The sequence below is a fragment of the Suillus discolor genome, assembly GCF_016758755.1.
Source record: "Suillus discolor strain FC423 chromosome Unknown F5147scaffold_50, whole genome shotgun sequence".
Taxonomy (NCBI): domain Eukaryota; kingdom Fungi; phylum Basidiomycota; class Agaricomycetes; order Boletales; family Suillaceae; genus Suillus; species Suillus discolor.
The window spans coordinates 138482-164594 of record NW_024541297.1 but is presented as its reverse complement, the minus strand read 5'-3'; the positions used below and the strand labels follow the sequence as shown (position 1 = coordinate 164594).

Genomic DNA, 26113 nt, shown 5'->3' with positions numbered 1-26113 from the left:
AAAAACATAAGGAAAACATAAGCATAAGGAAACATATGAAAAAACATACGAAAGGAATAAGCATAATGAGTAGACGTTACCAGAAGACGTTGCCAGAAGTGGGCAGTAACAAGGGCTGCAAAGTTAGTAATACTCATCTTCCTCGATGATTAGACAGCGATCAGGAGATGCTGGGCGAATACGCGGAGATCTGACAGTTGGATGATGATGGCGGCGCTGCGAGGAACCGGCACGGGAGATTGGCACAACAGAGGAACCAGCACAGGAGGTCTGCACAACAGAGCAACACGATGGCAAACGAGAATGGGAGGTGCTGACAATTTGCGACTGGGCCCACCCTGAATGTATACGGGAACTGATACAATAATATGACAGTTAGCAAACATACATAGAAGTCAGGGTATAGCAACACACTTGTCATGCACCCTGACATGGTGCCTCTCCTCTACCATTTCACGCTCCAAGTCTTCAGTCTCCAGAGCAGATTCATAATGGGGCCGAGTCCGTTTTCGAATATCTGGATTGTATGTTGGCATAACATCGTTATATGCATGTTGATGTCGCAGTGCTCCATTGTGGGACGGCTTGTATCGAGAGCGGGACCGGACGTGCAAATAATCTGAGGTTGGCACAGGAGTTGACGAGCATGAAATAGGAGGGGGAGACAAGAATTGCGAAGATGGTGTTGACGGTGACGAAGGTGGGAGGTCGTCAAAGACTCAGTTAGTAGGGCGACACGAGCGTGGGGCTTCCTGGGGTGGCGATGAAGGCAGGAGATCCTCATGGATAACTTGGTTAGTATATTGATGAGAGTGTGAAGCTTCACGGTTGGAGCTTGGAGCTGCATTGTTGAAGCGCGAAGCTGTCTGATTGGAGCGCGAAGCTCCAATAGTTGAGCGCGAAGTTTCCATAGTTGAGCGTGAAGCTGCTGAATTAGAGATTGTGGGTTTTTTGATTACCTCATTGGTGCGGCGTCTAGGAGTGTCGTCTTGTGGAAGGTCCTTGATGAACTTCTCCGAGTCTTGGAGGGTGTGAACGACCCTGCCGTCAGTGTCGATGACGAGCGGGATGAGACACGCGTTTGAGGCCTGCATCTCAAGAGCAAGAATATCACCTGTGGTTGTGATATCAGCTTGTGTATGATTTGCAGTATCCAATATGTACTTTCAGGCCATCTGCTGATATGCAATACTACACTTGGCTCCTTTGCAATCAGCCCCTTCTTCCTTCCCTTGTCGCCTGACTTCTTGGACTTGCCTTTGCGCTTCTTCACCTTCGCTGCCTCTGCCTCGCTGTCGTCATTGTCATCGTCAAGGCCTAACTCGGCCTCATACATGGCTCCGAGATGAATCCTGAGATATGGAGCAACCAACGCACATAGTTGACTTGCAGATAGAGCCTTGAGATCAAAATCGGGGCCAGGCAGGGGAACACCAGCGGGCCAATCATGTATGCAAAGCTTCTCGGCATACAGGATGTCCAACATGGTCAGCCACCTACTGTTCGAGGTTTTGAGCGGGTGGCCGGCCTCAGCTATACAACATATAGTCAGTACAGTAGAAATACACTGCAATTAAATGAACGTACCAAATTTCTCACTGATCATCATGGGCGCCACCTTTCTGTTCCTATCCCTGGCTGGCTTGCCGTTACACAAGAGGGTACCGTTCGGAGTGGTGGAAGAAGGGGGGAGCAAACTGAAAGTCTTGCCTTTGGCGTGTGCGGCCTCCAAGTCTTTGTACCTGGAAGTAATTTAGCACTGACACCTATAAATCATACAAGATGCACTTAAGGATTATGGTGAGCTCATCTAGCCAACACTTGATATCCAGTTGGTGTGAGTTGATGAGGGCCTTGACCATGTCAGAGCCGGCGAACAGTCCTGATGCTTGGCGGCCTGCCTCTTTGTCACCAGGGAATATTGCCACACCGGCAATGTGAATGCCATGGGTGCGATGCCAGTATGCAGCCTTGATCATAGTTAGTCTCTGGATCAAGATCGCATGAATACGACACTTACCGATTTTGTAAAAGCATCACGAACAGCCATCATCAGACCTGCAGCAGATCGTGATGTAAGGTCCTCGGTTGAACCCGCAACAGCACGATCCCAGTTCTCCAGGATCTCCTTCCACACTGATGAGTGCTGAGGGTCACCGTGTGGGTGGGCCTTGTAATGAGCTCGTTGCTTCACCTTCCAAGCCTTAAGATCCGCTGCAAAAATCGTTTGCATTAAGAAATCAATAATGAAGACCGCAACACACCTGGTGACACAGCTCCCGATACTCCTTTAGGTGGGGGGCAGGTGACTGCGAACCACGTCTGATGTTGGTTCCACAGAGACTCCTTCCGGGTTGCCTTCATCGTCAACCCAGCTTCGATGAGGATCGTCCTTGCACTCTTCCCATATTCTTTTCCGATTGCTCTGGCGGCTTCCATCGTATTCTTTCCAAGCTCCTGCACCTTCGAGATACCTGCTTGAGGTATTCTCCCTTTGATCTTCACAAAGTCTTCATCGTCCTCGTCTTCACTGTCGTTGTGTTCATTGACGTCCACCATCACCTTGGACTTTTGCTTTTGTCTGGCCGTCAACCGAGATGGAGATGGGGGGTTGCTTGCAGGGGAACCATCATCGTTGTCACCATCGTTCGCAGCGGCATCAACAGCAGCTCGTTGTGCTTTCTTGCACAGCTCTTGGTTGGCAGCCCAGTCACTGTCAGATGGAGAGCTATCTTCACCGTCATTACGATCAGGTGCATATGACATGACACCGCATGACCTACGTGGGCGGCCAGTAGCAGGAATAGCAGAATTATTTCCGCCATCCTCTGCGCTGTGTGACTCAGCACGGGCAGCTGTATGCATAATTAGTTGAGGTATTGGATATAGACGAATGTCTATGGCTCACCTGAAGTATCCTTGCCATGATCCTTGCTTCCATGCCCTGTGTTGTGCGACTCAGTAGGAGTAGCTGTATTCACAATTAGTGAAGCTATGAAATACGAAAGAGTGACTATCTCACCTGAAGTCCCACCATTGGGGTCATTTGATTGAACTTCAGAGGCAGGATTTGGATCCTTGCTCGCAGTAGTGCTGTGTGCTTCAGTAACCAATGCAGGAGCTGCTAGGCAACAAGTCAATACAGGACATTCACACCACGATAAAAACTGTACTTGTTTCTATATTGCCATCTTGGGTGTCGGCGCATATTTCTTCATCTGCAAGGGAGGCGAATTCGGCACGTGTCAATGAAGTGCCATCAGCAAGTTGAACATGAGATGGGCAGGATTGTTGATCTGTAGCGACATCAGGGGTCTTTTGAATCATTGATGAGCACCTTGAGAAACTGGCCTCGAAAATCCCCTCCTCAGCGGATGAGGTCATGGGGCCAGAACGTTTGGACCATGCAAGCGGACGAGGCTTGGGTGGAGGACGATGATGAGTTATAGATGACTAAGAAGTAAGTGGGGACACCGTCATATTCACAGATATAGCTTACCTCTTGTGGATCGTTGTCATTGTTGTTGTTGTTGTCGACCATAACACTCTTAGGCCCAGCGCAACGACGAGGGCAGGGGCGTTTTCAAGGCTGGATGGACTGAAGTAATAAAAAATCAATTATGGTTGACAAACTTTGAAAAAAAAATACTTGCCTGGATGGTGTCTGCATCAGACTCAGTATGAATGTCCGCTGCCTTGCTGCGAGTCTTGACATGACAGGAGTCAGCTACTACAGACATCAAGAAGATAAAAAGAATACCTTGGGTTCATCAGGCAGAGGGGGACGCTTGACATAACGACCTGAGCGGGTAGTAACAGCGGGCATTTTCAAGAGAAATGATAGAGTTCCTACGATCACGGAGATACGTGGAATACAAGTTGAGAACTCGAAGTTTGCTCAACAATATTTGGTCGACATGAAGTCAGACAATGTATGGATAGTAGAAGATGGTGAACTGCAAACAATAGTGGATTGAGAAAGCGGAATTTGACGCACTCAGACTTGAGAGACTCATTACCTTTATAGTTTGAAGTGCGGATGTTGTTGCCATAAACGCTAGGGTACATCACTGAAGCTAAACCTGGTTAGCGCTAAATAATAGAAAAAAAGATCGAACTTGGCCTTACTGGAATTTAATGGTGGATCGGAGGTGGTGGCTACATACAGTGCCCGATCCTTTAGATTGGTCAAGTCTGAGACTGACTAAAATGGAACGAGTGCATCGCTGGCTGGGAGATGAGCCAATGAGAACCGTGTCTGGCAGCTGAGGAAAGTTAGCGGACAGATCAGCGGTAGTGAGCACATACAGAGCAACACTCGGATCTCATTCCAGATTTGCATCCAAGACAGGAGAGGTCGAGGCCCACTGATATACAACCCTGACGGCGAGATTGGCCAATGAAAGACTCAGCTGACCCTGACTAATACAAAAATGAGCGGGATGGATCTGACTGATTGGCTAAACATAACTGTTTTGAGAACTTACATTTTGAGAAGACAAATTGCTGGTCGGTCAGTGGTCAGAGGCACACCCAACCCTGTTGGTTGCTTAAGAACAAGTCAGACGCTAATTGTGCAGCGGAACATGTAAAATATACCTTGTCGAGCACCAGCCACTAGCAGATGAACATTGAGAGATGCGAAGGGTGCTTGTTTCCTAAGAATAAATCAGGATTTTATAATATGGTAACAAGAAGGTAAGTTATATGTACAGTTTGGCGAACAGATGGGCGAGTAAGCATGAGGTGGCTATTCATGCGCAGGTACTTGTGACATTGATCAAATCAGTTGGACGATAGTGGTATCCTAAACGGTCATGTCTATGCGCTTGTCACAAATGAATAAAGTAAATACACTCACCAATTGGCAAAGTCTTAACAGATTGTTGAGTAGCGTAGCTGGGCAGTTGAAGGAAAATGATATCCTCTGTTGATGTGTGAATGGAATGTTGTTATATGAATGAAGTGCAAATGCGACTCACCAATGTCATAGATATACGCGTGAGATGAGATTTGAAAGTGGTGTAAAGTGACGAGGGCTATAGTGGGTAAAGTGCGATGCGCGTCAGGAGACATTGTAGATCAAAGATATCGAAAACTCACAGATTAGATTGATGAGTGAAAGGTGAATGATTGACACATCTGAAATATGAGAGGAAGTCTGCAGCAGCGTGTGGCGCACCAGAAATAAGCCAAGTGCGAAGGCAAAGTACGCCCAAGAGGGTCTTCAACCCCACTGGCGCAGCAAAGTATGAGCGACTGGGGCGACCCTCCAGACACGAAGTCTAGGAGTGGGATATCAGCGACGTGAAGTCAACTGATCAAATGAGTGAACGGCACGAAGCCAATTCATAGTGCCAGGAACCGTCGTTGTTGGACATATTGAGGGCGGGGAAGGCGGGATGATCAGATCGAGGGCGGGAAGGCAGGATCGAGGGCAGCGAGGACAGTATAAAGGACAGAGTGTTGTCGATGTCAATGAAAGAGTGAAACTTGTGAATTGTGGGACTTTCCCACAAGTCTACGAACATCTGCAAACTTCGACTTTTCGACTCAATTGGGAAGTTCCCACCTTGTTACTGAATTGTCTCATTTCCTTCTCTGCATTCTCCTTCCCCAGTTCCAAGTTCCTTCTTTGCCCTCAGACCACAACATTCACGCATCCTTCATCACTCGCATCGTTCAGCTCGTCACGCGTCAAGCCCATCAAGCTCATCATCACGATTGATCCAACAACCACAGTTCCTGGCGTTTTGAATTGGCTTCGTGCCGTTCACTCATTTGATCAGTTGACTTCGCGTCGCTGATCTCCCACTCCTAGACTTCGCGTCTGGAGGGTCGCCCCAGTTGCTCATACTTTGCTGCACCAGTGGGGTTGAAGACCCTCTTGGGCGTGCTTTGCCTTCGCACTTGGCTCATTTCTGGTGCGCCACACGCTGCTGCAGACTTCCTCTCATATTTCAGGTGTGCCAATTTTTCACCTTTCACTCGTCGGTCTCATCAGTGAGTTTTCGATATCTTTGATCTACAATCTCTCCTGATGCATATCTTACATTATAGTACCCGTCACTTTAGCTACGTCTTCCTTTTTGGTAAGTATCCTTTTCATCATCTCATTAATCTGTATACTGACCAGCGCTTAGACTCTCACCATACCATACCAAACTCTGAGGTGTGTTTGCCTTATACCTGTCAGCACATATTCTAACTTTCACAGTTTTCCATCATGCCAAATGCTCTGACGATGTTCAAGGGTGACCCGACACTTCGTGCATGTATGTGATTTTGTCTTTTAGCATTCTCACTTACTTATGTGCATGCATCCTGCAGCTTGGTTACAATCTTACGATGCCGTTGCCGTTGCCGTCCAGGACAATCTAGTCATCACTACGCCCAACATGCAATTCGTTCCCAAGTTCCACCATTTTGAAGAAGAAAATGTACAAGCCCGTGCCGATGGTCGTTTCGGTGTTGTCGACTGCTTTCAATGGCCTCAAGCCTATGACAACATCTTTTGCAATTCCGTCTGCATTCCTCGTAAGGAGGCTTACCTGTTCCCGCACCCGCTTCACTGGGCATGGTACACTCCTGAGCAAAAGGACTTCAAGACCATCCCAGGCAATTTGTTTCCTGTAGGCACGCTTGCCTCTGACAAGGTCAAAGGACTGGAGTCACTCCTCAAATTAGTAGAAAAACGTGTACAGGACTGGAGGGCCAATCGACAAGGCAAAAAGGATGTCATCATCAATTGTGTCATCTCTCTTCGACACGGTATCTTGCGGCTCAAAAAACATCCCCTGACATTTCGTGATCTCCTCATCTTCGTCATGGATGCCCAACGCCTCTTCCTCAAAATCCACTCTTTTATGGATTGGGTTCTCATTGCCCAACCTCGCATCTCCTCTGGCGTCGGGACTGTCATCGTCAATTCAGAATGGATGGGCGCTTTCACGCATGACAGTGACATGTGCAACAAGCTCCACATGGCTGGTGTGCCTGTCTGGTTTGTCCACACGATGGCATATATACCTGCCAATATGAAGGTCCACAAACCCGTGTTAATTACTCATCCGGATGACATTGTCATCTCGATGTATGCGGAGGGCAACAGAATCCGCCCTTACAATATCATTTATCATGGCCAAGGTGGCCACCAGTGCCAACTTCACGTTTGTCGCCTGTACGGCAGCACAACTTTCAGAAATCCCGACATTGCGGTTCCCTCGTCCGCTTCATCCAGCAGTTTCTCTACTCCTAGTTCTTCTGCTCTTGCGCCATCCTCTCAAACATCTGCTGCTGGAAGAGCACCTCAACAAAGTCTCAAAAAGCATAGGTGACAGCCTTGTAAGTAAACCCTTACTAATTGCTTTGTGTTACTTACTACTGTATCAGACTCAAAAGAGGCTTGGCCCACCCAGCCCTCCCAGTCAGGGGAATCCAGGGACAAGTGGAAAGACCCTGAGAGCCCATATCTTCCGCCCTCTCTTTTGCATTGGGATGATGCCCTCAAGACTTGCAACAAGGATCCATCTCGCGTGCACATGCCCTATGCCATCGATCGGGGATACAGATTCCCTGAACCTGCTCTCCTCCTCGGTCCCAAGCTGCTGGAGCACCTCCAGGGTTATATCGCTACCTGGCTCACCTGTCGTCCGCTATGGATTGCCCGAGTTGATCACGACCCGCCATGCAATTACCCTTTGCCACAGCTCTGGCGTGACTTCCTCGGCAGCAGACTGACAACCCAATCACAAGGCGCAGCATCCAAAGGCAAGGATCCCAAAAAGAAGGGACCTACGGCGGCGGAGAAGCGCAAGGCGGTGATGAGGGACTTATTTGGTGATGATGTGTTGGAGACTCAGGGAGACCTGTTCACACGAGAAGGATTGGTGGAATTCCGTGGTGAACAAGTGTTGGTTGCCAGTCTTGCTAACCCTCCACAGCGTCTCACCCAAAGGATCACATGGGAGTTATTCGAGCTTGGTTTCCGTTATGAGCTGAGGGACCTCGATCGCTACCTGGCCCGCAAACGTTGGGCAGATGATCCGATCGGTTGCGAGCAGCTCCTTCATTCTGTCTTCCCTGGCGAGGCTGGATTAGTCATGTGGTCAGAGCAATTTCTGGAGGACAACTACGGCATGTGGAATAACACCTTAATTGGTGTTCTACCTTACCTGGAGAAATTCCGTGAACTTATCTGTACTTGGGACGATGCTCCGCCACTTCTGATTGTGCCACTGATGCCAGATAGCTTCACAGATACCAAGTGTTGGGAAGTCATGCATTCTGCGACTGTGTTTTATGTGCAGACATTCTTTCGTCATTTTGGCAGGCCCCCCATCATTCCCCATTCCATCCCTTTGTGATCGATATTATATTGCAGCATTTTCGTACTAAGCATTTATTCCCTTTCATTCTACGCTACTACTAGTATAAATGATGAATTGTACTATGTTCCATTACCTGTTAATCTCCGTAATGCACTGTCAGATAAGGTTATGCTTTGTATTAGTAGGCTCAGCATACGTTGCAGTGTCCCCTAGTCCCAATTTAGTAACAAGGTGAGTGCCTCACGCTGTTAACTCTGATCTGATATGTTTTTGTAGACATCCTACTCCCAAGTCATAGCTAGCGACCCATGTTGTCCTGCTACTGTATTTTCTATTAACTTTGCCATAGCTATTATCTATTCGCTCACGCGAAATGTATGTTTCTCTGCTTATGTTTCCACTAATTCCTACAGTACGATACTTATGGCAGGAGACGAGAAAGTATCCACTATGCAGATACGTTATTGAGTATTTTTATTTCTTAATTTGACGTTATTGTTACCCTGATTCACTCCTGTAGTCTGCCAGTGAATCACATCCCCAGTACTAATCCCCCTCAGATTTGTTCTCCTTTGCACTCCAAGTATTGGTCATTGGCTCTCCTGGTCAAGTATTGGTCATCTCTGGACCCGATATTGGTCGTTGACTCTCGATTGAACTCGTCCTGGACTGCACACCCGTGGATAGTTCCTCCAACTGACTCTGCGTCGTTGGTGGCCTTCTGTGTGACTTCGAGTCAACAGCATTTATTATGGCTGTTCATCATCCAAAGCCACGCCATCGTGAACCGTCAACCTCCAAGGTGATCTCCCGCACGCAGGAAGAATGCCCTTCAATTCTGCCGCCCATCACTATTGTCTGTGAGCCTTGGATGAACACGGCATGGCAACGTCCTCGTCAGACAAGAAAACTCAATCTATATCTCCCTGCCCCACCTCCCGTGTTGGTCTTGCCCAGACGCCAATGCCTCATGCAGCAAAACTTCTGCCGTCCATTGCCTGCGTCCAGGACATCGGTAACACAAGAAGATATTACCAATGAGGTTCTCTTCAGTGACTCCCTACATTTCTCCAACGATCCTATCGGCCGTCGTCTGACCAGCTCACAGAAAAGGGCCAACCGGTGGCGCAGATGGTCACAAGACGTCATTCCGTCCCTACTTGTACCGTATTTATCCTATATCCAACAAACTTCGGTGTTATGTTATACCAATGCACCAGGAGAAGCTCAGCAAGATATTGCAGTTTGTCAAGCTGGGTGTAGGACTCGGAGGATTACAGTTGCATGTGTGCATTTCGACGGTATGTGATTTTTCACTCTTCTCCACAATATATCTCACATATCTTCCAGCATTGAAAGAAATTAACATCATCACATGCCCGTGTTTCCCTGTACCCCTCCAACTCCTTCGTCGCGGTCTGTTTCCATGCGCTCCTCTCGCTCCCTCACTCTCGGTCGACTTGCGCATTTTAGAGTTCATCCGTCTTCTCTTCGTACGCCAGGCTCCCAACCAAACCGCGTGGTGCGATGCGGTGGAAACCTTTCTAGATGGAATGGGGTACAAGTTGTCATGCAAAGTTAGCCTTTCCAATCCTCTCGCGTACAATGATGCTCAGTCTTTCATCAGAATAACTTGCGTCGTCGTTTCAGCAATACTTTCCACTGGTACCGAGTGCTGAGCATCTTGGCTCGCAATCACATTTCTACTGTCATCGCTGACGTTCGGAGGGGTCAGGCACATATCCCACTCATCAATCAGCCATCTGAATACCTTCATTCTCGTTGCCTGCTTTATTTTGGAGGAAATGCTTGCCATGGAGCAGATGCTCGTTCTATGTAAGTTTGTGTCTCAGCTCGTATTGTACCACTTTTAATTGACAATACCAGCCCAGACGTTGTTGTTTGCATAGATGCCTGCTTTACTCAAAAGTGTTCGACTAATCCTCGCAATACTAGCAGTATTGACCCTCCTAATCCGACTCCAACATTCTTTCTGTCGAACGACGATGTCAAAGCGATGGAGGATTTTGTAAAAAGTTGTCATGGAGAAAGACGTCGAACACGAGCCTCAAGAGCGGAAGAGGAGGAGGATCGCTATGAAGAAGGGATGCGTGTGCCAGTGTCTGTGTTGAATGGATGCGGAGAATCCTTCGTTGCTGCAGACAAAAAGCGTGAAAAGGCAAGTACTCGTTTTTTTACTGACACAGGCCTGATGACCCTTCTATGCAGACATGACCGTGTCCTCTGGCTTGTCAACCTCACATCAGCAGGGGAAAAGCAACACTACGTGCTCGCTCTCCTGGACCAGTTGTTCAAGCACATACCCCCTCAGATGACCGTAGGACTTCTCTATGACATCGGATGTCAACTCAAATGAAGCTGCCGAAAATGGAATCTTCTCAATGACAATACCCTATCGCGCATATCCTTGGCTGTTGTGGTATTCCATGCCTATGGCCATCAATGGCCCTGTCAGATCATCTACCATCTGAGGAAGCGCAAGGGTTTTGGATTGTCTGATGGTGAGGGATGTGAACGATTGTGGAGTTCTCTCAAGCAACTCATCCCATCATTACACATTTCTGGGGTAAGTAAGTCTATATTCACGTGTATATCTTATCTCTAATTCTACTGTAGTTCCATCAACGTCTCTTCGTCCTCGATGTTCAAATTCGCCACCTGGACACAAAATCCATCCAAGGCTACAGACATTGGCTCCATCGGCGATGGCTACATTGCCAGATTAAGAAGAACATGGCTCTGGACGGTTTACTGGACTTAGATGTCAATGAGGATATCCTTTGTGCTGAATGGAAGGCGCAAATTGCTCACCAGACCCGACCCATCCCATGTAAGAGTTTTACTAGTGTTCTTGCTGTCTTACTGATTAAATTTTATAGGGCAATCCAAGAACAAGGCAGCAGAGGTCATTACCACTATTCTTGCGCTGGAGAAGACCCTGGATGCTCACGAGATTTCTGTCTGTGAGCTAGAGATGCAGCTTTATGTAGGTGCCGTTGCTAATGTCGTGGAGTTCAATCTGCAGCTCGCCAATGCTCAGTCACGACGTGCCAAAATTGCAGATACCCTTCGACGTCGTAAGGCTACCCTTGGACCACAAGGACAGGCCGATCTTATGACAATGAAGAATGACATCTACCTTACCATCTGCTTGAATGCTCGCGCAGTAAAAAATCATATTAGGGACCGTCTCTGTCAACGCAAATTTGAATTGGAGAGGCTAGAGAGGTCGTATCAAGCAACAGTAAATGGTACATTACTACTCTTTTTTGCCTTACTTTTTCAGCATGTCTCATGTGTTGTTCAACAGAACACAAGCTTCGCTCGAACACCCAGTATTCAATCAAACGGTGAGAACCTGCAATTCTCAAACTAGTTTCAACTTACAACAGCCTATGTACTCAGCTACAGTCCCTCATACGTCAACGGCAAGCTCCCCCATCTGCTATTCCCCCTCATCCTATTGCTCGTGAAGGCATCTTCCTACTCGACGTGGATGATGAAATCTGGCAAGATATTGGCCTCGACGATGACAGCATGCACCCGCCAGCATGGTTATCGGATGAGGCCACCAGGTCTGGTATTCGTTTACAGCTTGAATTAGATTGTTGCGTTGAGGAGGAGACTCGTTTGATGCGAGAGCGGTCTGTGATGCAGGAATGGATGTTAGCAGAGTGGGAGGCCATCCAGACTGCATTGAGAGATCCTGGTGCATGTAGTCAGAATATACCATGACCGATGTTTAATTTTTCGGCAGCCAATGATCTCGTGATACCATTCCACCTCAGGGCCCGCGCAGAGGAACTTCTGTCCATCTGTGTTGTCTGGAAGAACAAGGTTCAAGAGATCCCTTGCACTTGGCCAGTTGAGAGTTGGGGTCCTACAAACGAGGATTTGCTTCGAGCCGCTCGAGACCAGGTGCAGTCATCATTTTTCCAGGATGATGATGATGACGAGAGTGTCGGAGTGGTGGACGAGAGTGACGAGGATGGTGATCTGGCATATTCTGAGGTTAGAGATGATGAACTTATGGATGCGATTGAGGAGGTTGCATTAGCTGATGAGTACAGGTATCAGGATGAGGACTTTATTGATGACATTGACATTGAGGATAGTTTTATGCCTTCGTCACCTACCAAATTGAAACCTAAAAAATGGCGCTGCATATAATATCCCCTATTCACATTTACATTTAACACTTGTCACTACAAATGTCACAATTAGTCATTTATTTTGATCATTTATTTAAACAATTAATACTGTGAGTCAAAGGACAAGGAAAATTGGGGTTAAGCATGAATATTGGAACAAGAAAGCATAGTATTGACTGGTAGATATACCTAAGGACAAGGGTGACAATGATTAGTGGCATAGTTGCATATGGAGACCATGTGCATCCTTCCCTTAATTAATTATGGGCCTTTCCCATTGCCCATGGTCCTTCCCTTAATTGATTGTGGGGCTATCCCATCCTTCGTGGTCCTTCCCTTAATTGATTCCATCCTCCATGGTCTGTCCCATAATTAATTGTGGGGCTATCCCATCCACCATGGTCCTTCCCATAATTGATTACAGGCCTATCCTGTTATGCTGACCGTCAGTCGGCGTGTGCGAACTAGGATAGGTCTTCTCAGCGACGGCTTGAGTGAGCCTACTGAAGCTGAGGGTGGTTCTCGGCTTGACGGAACGTCAAGGGTTCCTCCGGTGATCTTGGTAAGACGGCGCTCATCGAGATACAGGGCTAGTGGATACGTGCTAAGTCGTAAGGGGGCAACTTAGAAGTGCGGTCTTATGCAAGGAAGCTGGTAAGGCTTAGTTGAACAAGTTCTGGGATGAACCTAGTAGATTAAAGTAAAGTCTAAGTACTATAATCTGTCTACTTATATGTGCTACATATAAGTATTCTAGCTCAGTCTGTAATCTATAGTATATCTAGGATCTATGATAACAAGACATGAGGTCAGATAAGGTACATGAGGCTTAACCTCTGATCAAGCATGCAGCGCCAAGTGCGACTGCGCATAAGTACCATGAGGCGTACAGCCTCCATGGATCAGGTACAAGGCCGTCTAGGCCAGGGGCGGCGTCACAGCGGTCCAGACCGCTGTCTTTCTAGGCGCGGGCGGCGCACCGCCACGCGGGGAGTCTAGCAGAGTGGGGGCAGGCATAGGCAGAGCAGGGGCTCCTGTAGGTGTTACGGATGCCTGTAACATATCCCATCCACCATGGTCCTTCCCAAAAGTGATTACGGGGCTATCCCATCCTCCGTGGTCCTTCCCTTAATTGATTATGGGCCTTTCCCTTCCTCCATGGTCCATCCCATAGTTGATTACGGGCCTTTCCCTTCCTCCATGGTCCATGCCATAATTGATTACGGGCCTTTCCCATCCACTGTGGTCCTTCCCAAAAGTGATTGCGGGCCTGTCCCATCCACCATGGTCCATCCCATAATTGATTGCGGGGCTATCCCATCCTCCATGGTCCTTCCCTTAATTGATTACAGGCCTTTCCCTTCCTCCATGGTCCGTCCCATAATTGATTACAGACCTTTCCCATCTACTGTGGTCCTTCCCTCCATATCAACCCTAAGCTTTCCATTGCCATTCTCCTTCCAAGATTCTTGTTTATATCAACCATGCCTTTCCACCACCATGCTTCTTCCAAACCCTTTGTCTATGTCAATCCCAATTTGAAATCTGAAATGAGTGATTATTTTCAGAGGGGAGAGACCCTGGGCTGGGGGGGCGTGAATGAATGAAATAGTGCAATCCCCAAGTGATGATTCTGTAGGTGTAGGCAAGTAGCTGAGACCAGGTATTAGTGGATCAATATCTGAATAGTGCGATCCCCAAGTGATGACTCTGTAGGCATAGGCAAGTAGCTGAGACCAGGCATTGGTGGGTCAATATCTGAATAGTGCGATCCCCAAGTGATGACTCTGTAGGCATAGGCAAGTAGCTGAGACCAGGCATTGGTGGGTCAATATCTGAATAGTGCGATCCCCAAGTGATGACTCTGTAGGCATAGGTGAGTAGCTGAGACCAGGCATTAGTGGATCAATATCTGAATAGTGCAATCCCCAAGTGATGACTCTGTAGGCATAGACAAGTAGCTGAGACCAGGCATTGGTGGATCAATATCTGAATAGTGCAATCCCCAAGTGATGACTCTGTAGGCATAGGTGAGTAGCTGAGACCAGGCATTAGTGGATCAATATCTGAATAGTGCGATCCCCAAGTGATGACTCTGTAGGCATAGGTGAGTAGCTGAGACCAGCATTGGTGGATCAGTATCTGAATAGTGCAATCCCCAAGTGATGACTCTGTAGGCGTAGGTGAGTAGCTGAGACCAGGCATTGGTAGATCAATATCTGAATAGTGCGATCCCCAAGTGATGATTCTGTAGGTGTAGGCAATTTTATAGACATATTGGTGTGAGGTGAATGTGTGATCATTTTCAGAGGGGAGAGATCCTGGGCTGAGGGGGGGGCATGAATAAATTATCATTTTTAGAAGGGAGAGATCCTGGGCTGAGGGGGGGGGGGCAGTGAATGAATGATCATTTTGTGTTTTCTAATCCTATTTCATAGACATATCTAATAGTAATTACAGTCATTATGTGACCCATTAGCTTGCATATTAGGTGCCAAGAATGCACCCAAAATTTTCATTTTTTGGCGCAGAAAATTGGGTGGTAAGAGGACCCCTAACACCCCTCCACCATGGGAAAATATTATGTATGTATGGTCCAATGTTGGCTGGTGGTCTTTCCCACAAAAATTATTTTGATCATTGGACCATGCCCAACATATTTTATTTTGGACCCTATGCACTTGGAGAAAGACCAACAAACATCGGCCAGACCATCTAAAAAGCACCCCTTAGGTGAAAACTCTTATAGGTATAATATAACCTAAGAGGTACTTGAAATGGGGTGACCAAAGTGCCTGGATGCACTCAGAAAGGCAAGTCTGTTTTGCTCACCTCAAAAGATAGCACTATTCTGCATGGAATTGGACTTCCTGGGACACCACATCTCCACTGCAGAAATAGAAGCCGATGCCTCTAAGGTAAAACACATACTCGACTGGCCAGTACCACAATCGGCGAGTGATGTACAATCCTACCTTGGTCTCATATGGTACCTGGAGCAGTTCCTGCCAAATCTGGCAAATTACACTCGCATCTTGATGCCACTGACGACAAAGACATCAGAAATGGACTGGCTGGGCTGGACAAAAGAATACCAAGACACCTTTGACAACATCATTTTAAAGACTGGTAGTTAGCCACAACTGCCTAGTAAGAATTGATCACAATAACCTACAAGAGAACAAGATCTTTGTGACATGTGATGCCAGCGACTGGTGCACCGGAGCAATGCTGAGCTATGGACCGACACCTTGAACCATGCAACTGGTCGCATTCGACTCAATGCAACTATGAGGGGCACAACTGAAATACCCCATCCACGAAAAAAAGAACTACTCACCATCGTCCACGCCTTCAAAAAGTGGAGGGTAGAACTGCTAGGTATGCCATTCACTGTGTACACTGACCACAAGACTTTAGAATGTTTCATGACACAATGAGAACTTTCATGATGTTAAGCATGATGACAAGAGTTCTTCAGACAATATGACTTCTCGATACAATACATACCAGGTGAAGAAAATGCAGTTGCAGATGCACTATCTCAACTGCCCCCAGAAGTGGAGGACATACCAGACTATGTGCATGCCACTGCAAACTTGCCAACATCAATAACCCGTGGAAAGCCCATTAGCCTGGTGTTATTGATAATGCCAGACACATCACTTGTGAAAGACATTAAGATAGGCTATCTGACAGACCCATGGTGTGTGACACTGGAAAAGTTGATTAACTCCTTGCCAGGTCTACCGAAATGCAATGGACTGCTATATTTGAATGACCGCCTCATGATCCCACGCATTACACATCTGTGTGAAACTCTGTTCAAATTAGCCCACAACAATCTCAGACACTTCGGTGTAGACAAATCTTACGCATGTCTAAGAAAATTGTTCTATTGGCCTAACATGTGGAGAGACCTGGAAGATAGTTACATACCATCCTGCGCAGACTGTGCAAGAAACAAAAGTCGAACGATGAAAGCACCAGGACTGCTACATCCACTGCCCATACCTCATGGATGCAGAATTCCGTGGCCATCGACTTTATCGGGCCACTGCTGAAGAAACACGGTGAAGGTTCAACGATACAGCGAGGCACAAACAATGCTCCTGACTGTATCTATAAATGTTGTAAGGTCGCGTGTTGCCTAGTCTGCTATACTTGAGACGACAAGTGCGTTCGACCCTAAAGGGGAAGCAAGTGCAGCAAGGATCTAGTAGTAGGCGCTGAAGGCACTACTGGTTGGCAAATGCGAAGCACGGGGAAAGCGCAGGTGCGCGCAAGGCGCGAGAATGCGCGAAGCGCGGGAATGCGCGTGCGTGTATGCGGAAATAAGAGAGAGTAAGAGTGAGTTTGCTTAAGTGATGATTAGATTCTAGACAAGAGGTGAGAGATGCAAGCTGAGAGATGTAAGCTGAGAGATGTTATATGTGAGGTGCCAAGGAATAGATTTCAACTATGCTCTGCTGGGTAGTAAATGGGTATTGTTGTGGTTCGGTGGGTGAGTAAGTGGCAGAATGAATTCCTGCACAACGCGCTGCAGGTTGAAGGCGCGCCAATGGGAGGCGCTGCAAGGGGTGTAGAGGTGCTCTACAAGCTGATAGGATGCGCGCGATGTGCGCGCCTTGGGGTGATTTTGCATGAATTTGATTATATTGGCCGAACACGCGAGGAATGGCCATTTCTCTGCAAATGTGTTAGCGAGAGACATATATAGTTTAGAATTAGGCGCAAATGTTGCGTGAATGGGCTGTAAGGGTGGTTTATCAAGGCGCAATAGGCGCATAGGTGAAAGAGAATAGTGCACGTCAGGGTGTGCACGAACAAATTTGACATGGTAAGCAAGAATGTGAAGAATGCAAATAAATGTGGAAAGTGTGAAGTCAAAGGTGATGATGGGGAAATTAGGCGCATATGTATGTGTCAGGCGCGCACCTAAGTCGCGCCTGGATGGCTGATTGGAATATATTTCGTGTTGAATGACAGAAATGTGATTTAAAAGGGGAGAAACAATAGAAGTGCGATAGTGTGAAGACTCTGCTAAAATTATGAAGGCGCGAGGCGTGGGAATTACCGCGCGATGCACGCGATCATGGCGCGTGAACAAGGGTTGGTGCAAAGATGAAATTAAAGTGTTTGGAATTCTCATATAGCTCCTTAAGAGCTTTAAACATGAAAGGAACAAAAAACACGAAATGAGATGAGGGAAACTATACAATGCCTCTAGGCACGTGCATTGCGCGTTCTCAGGTGCAATATGGTGCGCTTGAGTCACCACAGGGTCGCCTGAGACATGCTCTGCTTGGTGGTTGGGCAGTGTGATGCACAGATGCTTTACTGGCAAGGGATAGTCACTAGAAGCAAAAAGCGCGATGTGTGCATGATCATTAGTGACAGATGGAATTACCAGAGACAAACTCTGGTTGGCGTGAGGTGTTACTTGAGCCTCTGATGCGGTAGAAGGCTCCTCTATAGGCGCGCTAAGGTGCAATAGATGTTTAGGGTCATCCCTGACCTCTGGCGATGTGAACGGCGATAGCGGTGATGGTGAAGGCGCGATTGGCAGGATTTCTTCCTTAGGCGAGTGTATTTGGAGCGGTGGCATAATAACTTCCATAATGGGCGCGTTATTGTGCAATAGATGTTTAGAGTCATCCCTGACTATAGGCGATGCGATAGCGATAGGCGAGCATGATTTGAGCGGTGCATTAATGTGCAATAGATGTTTAGAGTCATCCCTGACTATAGGCGATGTGATTGATGCTGACATGGGCAGCAAATAAGAATTGTCAGCATGCAAAACAGGTGAAGAAAGAGATGATGATGGGGGCAAAGAGGCGCCTGCAGTGCGCTTCTGGTTGCGCTTCGCGGGCGCGCACTCGAGTTCGTGATCTAAAGTGATGCAGTCTGGTATAGTTTTGTATGCTGGCGCAGTTGATGGTTCAGGTGAGCGTAAATCGCGCGAAGGCGTGGGAAAATCGTGCGCACGAGGCGCAAGAATAGGAACTGGTGGCCTTTTGTCAAGTACAACATCTGAGGATGCGCGATAGAAGAGTCCGGCTGTCACACTAGCGCTAGTGGATGTATCCTGTGTTGTGCGGCTCGTGTAGTATTGATCTTTGCGCTTAGTTACCATGGCTTGCACCGGTGCTTGCACTGGCGCGGTCGCTGTGACTAAGTTCGCAAATGGCACTACTACTGGCGCGTTAATGGGCACGCTTGGCGCGGGAAAAGCGCACGCAGGTAATAGGAACTGTGCAGCTGCAAAGACGTCCATAAATGGATATGGGTTGTGTGGATAGTGGTCGGGGAACTTGATCATAAGGTGCAAGCGAATTTGCACCTGAGCATCTCTAGGGATTCCTTCCATGAACAAGCGGTCGTGTTCGGCCTTTCCAATACAGTCTTCATCCATAAGTGGCTGCGTAACCTTCCTGAATGCGCGCAAGTAATTGCTTAGTTCAGTGCAAGAGGGCATTGGTTTGTTAGCGTATTCTCGCACGATGGCGCGTAAGTCCTCAAGTGCATAGCGTCTCTTGCCATCCCATCCAGGATACATTACCTTAACTTCTGCCATGAATGCATCGTAGTCACTTACTTGTGCTTCGGGCATGCCTCCCCATAGTTCTCGATCATCGCGTTCAAGGTAGCAAATAATACCTTTGATGCGGTCGAGTCCTTGGAGTCCTGCTTCATCAGCGAGCTGCTCATATGCGTCAATGAACTCGGCGAGGTTGTCTGTAGTGCCATCAAACTTGGGCGTGTTCGTCGTGCCACGGATGGGCATTCTATAAGGCATTGAAGTGCGAGAAAGGCGTGTGCGCACGAGGCGCGAGAATGCGCGACTAAAAATGGTTAGCTTGTGAAAATGCAAAGAGATTGACCTATATGTGCTAAATGGCACTAGATGCGAAGATGTGCAGAACTAGATCTTGCTGACTGTTCCCCTCGTGGTGGGCTCCAGTTGAAGGTGAGGAATTTTGACTATAGGTGAAATGCTAAAGCTAACGGGGGTTCTACAGTAAGACCAGGATACGAGAATACGACTCGACCCAAAGGACAGCTACTGAGAGAAGTTCCTCTTTAATGTAATGGAGGGAGTCTTCGCCAACTAGACGGGTGGTAACAGGCGCGCGAAGGCGCGAGAAGATAATGCACGCGTAGGCGCAAGTAAGCGATGCGAGGGCGCGCAAGGGGCGCGTGCAAGTGAAAGATGCAAGGGGCGCGCGCGTATGCGGAAGCATGCTTTTGAGCAATGGGGGAGAGTGTTCAAGTATAGCAGATGCATGAGCGATGGTAGAATAGTGAAGTATAATCAGATTTCAAGTACTAAGGTGCACTATACAATTTGCAGTATACTCAGATAAGGGAGAAGGGAAGGAAGTAAGTTAAAAGGAACTTTCCCTCTATTTAAGAAGGGAGATTACGCTATGCGGCGCGCTTCTGAGTGTGGTACCGAACCGAGTAACCATATCAACTCTAAATATATTCTAAAGCCTATGATAGACTTTCTGTATGTAAGCGCAGAGATCGGACCGAAGGTACGTCAATTCAGTGAAAGGGATAAGAATAACACACCAGTAAATCAGCGAGGACATAGGACGGATGGACAGACAAGGGTACAAAGGCCTAAGGGGAGGCGCACGAGCGTGCACGAAAGGCGCGAGTGCGTGTAAGGCACGCGAACAAGGCGCGTACGTAGGGCGCGCGCATGAGAGCGCGTATGACTGATCCTTCGGATAAGAGCTGGAATGTGTAGGGAATTATGTGGGTAATATGGCCGTATATTCCGCATTGAGAGGTGCGAGTCTCTACAATGGATACAACAACATAATGATGATGACTGACCGCCTGGGAGCAGATATCAGACTAGTGCCTTGTCGCATGTATATGACTGCAAAGAAGTCGCTAATGTGTTCTTTAACAGCTGGTATTGTGAGAATGGATTACCATTGAACATCATGTTGGATCGAGAAGATCTTGGACCACAAAGCGAGGGGACACAGACACAGATACCTCATATGTTGGCGAGGATACGGACCAGAAGTGGATGTATGGATAGCTTGACGTAAGTTAGAAGGAAGTAACAAGCTAAAAGAGTACAATGTGGAACAAATGTTTCAAAGACAGGGAGGGTGTAAGCCTGCTGCTTATGACATCTAACAATCACATGACCTCCCCTATATATCATGCTACTTGACATCATTCTCGGTTGAATAAGGGTTAACCACTTACCATCACCTACTCATTATATTACATTCTGAATATCCACAGTCTTGTCCTATTATTCTTCATCTGATTTGCTTAGTGTTACCTGCCATTATCCCAGTGGGTTTCCAGTATCACAGAATGAAGTGATGCAAAAAGAAATGATATTGTGGAATTCAGTGAAGAACTACTAATATCAGATGACCTCCTCCTACTCAGAGGTAGAAAGGTAAGTAAGTGATAGGTAGGAGATATGCGAAATATATAGTGTCTACGTAGAATTTCAGAGTGCTATAGGCAAAAGTAGTAGTGATAATCTTCGGGTCCAATGTCCTATGTAATAAGACATGTGGTACTGCAGACATATCATAATATGATCTACAATGTTAGCAATATGAAAATGAATAACTGTGCATCTAGTGGGGATAGATATGATAGGACATGACATAGGGAGGATATTTTATGATAGGCCAATGTGAAACCCAATGTACCTGATGTGAAATCCGATGAACCTGATGTTCAGGTCCGATGAATGTCCAATTGGACAGCTAGAAATATGGTTAGATGGAATGACATCAACATGCTTTGTAAAATAGCCTGATACAGGTCCAACACGAGCCTGAGCATTACACCAAAATCACAGTCATTTTCATTATGAGGTAGTTATTGTTACAACACAAGGTCATGTGTGACTTGGATAGTTCTAACAGCAACAACCATGACAGTGGTACCAAGTGCTGAGAGTTGTCAGCCTTTACAGACAAGCAAAGGTTGCATACTCATACATAGCTCATGTAGGAATAAGAGATTATGCAGAGATAATAGTGAGGTTACAGGCAGAGACTACAGGGGACATCTCTGAAGGTATGAGTTGATATCAAGCAAATAGCTTTAGCAGGACAAGGAGTTCAAGGTAAAACCAAGTAAGATTAAAGTAAGGAACATCTATCTTAATTTTCGACCTTATATAAGGCTACTCTATTGTATCTAAGCTCAGCTTGAAGCTGGGTTCTAATCTGCTTATCTATTGAGTCAGAGATACCATCTATGAGGTAGGGCTTCTATCTATGATAAAGTCCATGTGATGGCCTTCTATCAGTATATGAGGCAATATGAGGCAATATGAGGCTTGCCTTCTATTTTGATAATAACAATAGGTCTTCTAGACCTAGCATACATCATAGCAGTCCAGACCACTTACCTAAGCTGGTATATGCCACTTCTTCTTTTCTATTTTCTATGGCCTAGAGGCCCGGGTATTGTCTATCATCTATAACTGTGTGTGATGGTAGAGGGTACAGTGGTGGCAGAGGGGACTTATGTAGCATGTTGTAACAGTTATCATCTTCCCTCTTCATCTTTATACTGATAAGCACCAATTTTCTGCACAGGAAGCTTGAGATATATCTTTTTCTCTAGCAGTCTTCATCAATACCAATGGACCAACCATACTATCTACAAAAATTGGTTGTCATTTAGTAGTCTGGTAACAGCTGATGTGGTTGTCTAAGTAATAATAAACAATGACATTAGTTTGGATACAGTTCTCCCATATAGGGATAATCTCAATGGAATGTATTATGCCATCCTTTCGAACAATAGAGAGAGTTTTTTTATTGACAAACATGAGCCAACTACCTTTAAGATACAAGTCAAGATCTTTATCTGCCAGAGATATTGACATATTGCTGATGTGTGTAGTAGCAGCCATCCTATTGAGAGCTACTTTCATGGAACCATGAAGACCACTCAGAGTGAGATTGTGCAATACTGTGTCACTCAGCCTTGGTATTTCAGCAATGGGTGGAAGAAGTTCCAACTCATGATAATTTGAAGGAGATGTTTACAGAGTCTGCCATAGCAGATGATTCTTAGTTTTGTAGATCAGACCTTTGTGGAGATATTGTTACGACACACGGTCGTGTGCGACTAGGATGATCTAAACAGCGACAACCACGACAGTGGTACCAAGTGCTGAGAGTCGTCGGCCTTTACAGACAAGCAAAGGTTGCGTACTCGAACGTAGCTTGTGGTGGTTAATGAGGGGTTACGCTGAGATGATAGCGGTTTACAGACAGTGAGAGGCGTCACTGAAGGTACGAGTCGATGTCGAGCAGGTAGCTTTAGCGGGACAAGGAGTTCAAGGGTAAACCTAGTAAGATTAAAGTAAGGAATGTCTACTTTAATCTTCGACCTTATATAAGGCTACTCTTCGTATCTAAGCTCAGCCTAAAGCTGGGTTCTAATCTGCTTATCTACATGAGTCAGAGATAGCGTCCATGAGGCGGGCTTCTATCGTAGATAGGGTCCATGTGGTACCCTTCTATCAGTACATGAGGCAACACGAGGCTTTGCCTTCTATCTTGATAACATAAATAGGTCTTCTAGACCTATGTCGTCATGTGTCGTCATATGCGGTCCAGACTGCTTATCTAAGCCGGCAGTTGCTGCTTATCGTCTATCATCATCTATGGTCATCTGTTGTCATAGAGCTGGTGAGGCTCCGGTATTGTCTATAGCCGTGCGGTGGCAGAGGGCTGTCTGCTGGCGGGGGACTCGTGTCATGTTACTGTAACATTAGGTTTCTGACTCGGAGTGAATAGCAGGTCATACTGAAAATGGCCATTGTTTGTGTTTTGTATTTTTGATTGTTTTATTAGGGTGGTTTAACTTATTGTATTTAATTACTTTTACTTTGGCATTAAGTCAGAATCTGAGACAATAGATGCAACAATAGAAAATACTTTTTGAAGAAGTTGTTCAATTATGCTTATATTGACCCTGCATTTAAAATAGATGATTAGACCTGGATGCACTGCTTAAAGAAGAGATTAGCATGGTCTTCAAGAGCTTATTCTAAACATTCAAATATATATTTATACATGATTGTATCTTGTAATATTTCATCAAAATGCCTGTCCAGCCTATCCTCAGTGATATCTTATCAGTTTGATCTATTCAGATTCTTGCTGGTTGCTGGTACTTCACCATATATTGCAATTGTAGTATTTGGTCTAGCTAGGACATTCTCAACATCCCTGACATTAGTAAGCTTTGGCTCCTTCCAACACTATCTTTTCTAGTGATCTATTATAATGAAGTCAGGTATAGGAGTCTAAGCTTGCAAGCCAAGCATATATATAGGTAATATTGGAAATATTATGTCTCAGACTTTCAGTGGGTGCTTAACATAGCCTGAGAGTCTTTGAGCAATATATTAGGAATAACAGAAGCTGGCAGATAGCAAGAATCACCTTCCATCTGATCATTAGCCTATGGAGCAAGCCACTTAAGCATCCTATCAGTTATAAATAAACAAGAAAGGACTATTGGAGTAGTATTGCTTGAGCTGGCACCTGGCCCCTTACTTGCAGACCCTATATCCCACTCAGACATTCTTGAAAGCAGAGTGAAGTTGCCATAGATGCTATGGTCAGACCAAAGAGATATCCAGATGTATCTATTCTTACTTAAAAATGATCTAATCAAAGAACCTGTCAGATGACCTAATGAAGCCTCCATCCTTTACTGGTAGCTGGTGTGAAGACAGAATATTGATCAGAAACAAAGATTTCATAGTTAGTGGTAATATCCATTAAATGACACGCATAGTAGGTATAACTCAATCAATAATCATCCTGCCTTATAGATGTGGCTAAAATAGGCATTGATAATAGTATTTATATATAGTCATTGGTGTCTTATACTTATTAGGGCATCTTAGAATATTGGTGAGTTTTCAAGGCCCCTGCCCAGTTATGGAAGTAATAGAAGTTTATAAACTAAGGCCAGAAATAAGTACTAGCACATAAATAGTCTCTCCACTTGCTAAGGTGGCAAACTTTGAGCCAGCAGAGTGCAATTTCTGGAACACCCTGAGTGAGATCTTCTGTCCCATTGGTTGAACAAAATTATGGTAGATTTGACTTAGGTTAAAACTTGTGTCTAATTTGATGCTGCTAGTGGATGTTAGGAGTAACATTGGTCACATGGCCCCTCTATCATTTCCCTTCATCCTTGCCCTCACTACATACCGGCTCATCCTCCTCTACCAGATTTCCATTGACCAGTATAATGCTTAGGCTTATGTTGGGCCCATATTAGGCTATTTGATGATGCAGGTCAACTGCTACACATTGCTCAAGCAGTACACATCAAATCCAAAAAATATCGGACATTGGATTATTAGACATTACATTGGATATTGCATTGAACATTAGGTTTTGCATCAGCCTATCAGAAAATGTCCTCCCTATGTCCTATCCTGTTGTATCTATTCCCGCTAGGTGTACAGTTATTTGTTTTAATGTTGCTAATATTGTAGACTCTATTATTACATGTCCACAGTACCACATGTCTTATTACACAGAACATTGAACCTAAAAATTATTGCTACTACTTTCACCTATAGCACTCTGAAATTCTACATAGACACTATATATTTCACATACCTCATACCTATTACTTACTAACCTTTCTACCTCCAAGCAGAAGGAGGTCATTCAATATTAGTAGTTCTTAGGTGAATTCTGAAATATCATCCTTTCTTTATCTGAAACTCTCTGAAACACTGGTAGTAATCCGATATTCGCTATCTATGACATTTGCTAATTTTCCAATATATTCCTGACACAACCTGATGCCTAACCCAACCTGAAAATATTGGACCCAATGTTTTTGTCTTCAGACTCTTCCTTTTCATATAACTAATGATTCTACTTTTAAATAGCAAATCCTTTGGGTCGAATACACTTGTCTTGCAAGACCATAACATTTATATTTTGCTGGATGCTTACTTTGTGTAGTGTCCAGCAATTATTGTATCATTAAAATGACCAATAAGTTAGTCTCCCATATTTATACCTGTGTGTTATACTTGCAAATTGTAGACTCACCTGTATTATGTAATATCTGGCTTGGATATTGTCCTTACACTAATAAGTCGCCTAAGGCTACATATATGGTAAAGCCCACTACCTCACCAATTATTATGTAGTCATTCTTGTTATGAATGATTATTGTTTTTTTCTCACTTAAACACATAAACTATTGCCCATCAAATACTGAATATTATGAATACCAAAAGGTGATGAAGGGGTCTTGCAGACATCCAAGAACCTATGATGTCTAATAACTAAATCTGAAGACCAATTGTATTCATAGAAGAATTACAATCTCACAAATGACAGGTAGAACAAACACATGAACATCTTTGGTAGAGATCCTTTCTATGCATACAACTTCCATCTGACTATAGTGCTGCATTAACATTTGCAACAAATCTTCATGCAAACATGCCAATTGAAATTGTATACCACGAGTCAAAGCATATGAATGCAATGAAGAATGAAATAGAGTTTTGAAACCAAGGAACATTTTTTGAATACAGCATCATTACCC

General features: G+C 45.6%; 3 protein-coding genes across 3 annotated transcripts; 2 read left to right on the top strand and 1 right to left on the bottom strand.

Annotated features, from left to right (window-relative positions):
- Positions 1 to 719: 719 nt before the first annotated feature.
- F5147DRAFT_776589 (uncharacterized protein) lies at positions 720 to 3541 on the bottom strand (the record flags this gene model as incomplete). Its single annotated transcript, XM_041441872.1, has 10 exons — positions 720 to 1114; positions 1165 to 1533; positions 1588 to 1742; positions 1789 to 1970; positions 2021 to 2214; positions 2265 to 2855; positions 2909 to 2971; positions 3023 to 3124; positions 3174 to 3453; positions 3500 to 3541. The coding sequence occupies 10 exons, from the start codon at positions 3539 to 3541 to the stop codon at positions 720 to 722; spliced, it is 2373 nt and encodes a 790-aa protein (XP_041289913.1).
- Positions 3542 to 6317: 2776 nt separating this feature from the next.
- F5147DRAFT_581421 (uncharacterized protein) lies at positions 6318 to 8366 on the top strand (the record flags this gene model as incomplete). The annotated part of the gene is made up of 2 exons (XM_041431599.1): positions 6318 to 7257; positions 7402 to 8366. 2 exons carry the CDS (start codon positions 6318 to 6320, stop codon positions 8364 to 8366), a joined length of 1905 nt encoding a protein of 634 aa, XP_041289912.1.
- Positions 8367 to 9081: 715 nt separating this feature from the next.
- Positions 9082 to 12521, top strand: F5147DRAFT_746952 (uncharacterized protein; the record flags this gene model as incomplete). The annotated part of the gene is made up of 11 exons (XM_041439898.1): positions 9082 to 9272; positions 9432 to 9631; positions 9681 to 9907; positions 9958 to 10166; positions 10218 to 10513; positions 10538 to 10640; positions 10710 to 10917; positions 10968 to 11181; positions 11231 to 11602; positions 11728 to 12060; positions 12109 to 12521. The coding sequence occupies 11 exons, from the start codon at positions 9082 to 9084 to the stop codon at positions 12519 to 12521; spliced, it is 2766 nt and encodes a 921-aa protein (XP_041289911.1).
- Positions 12522 to 26113: the final 13592 nt, after the last annotated feature.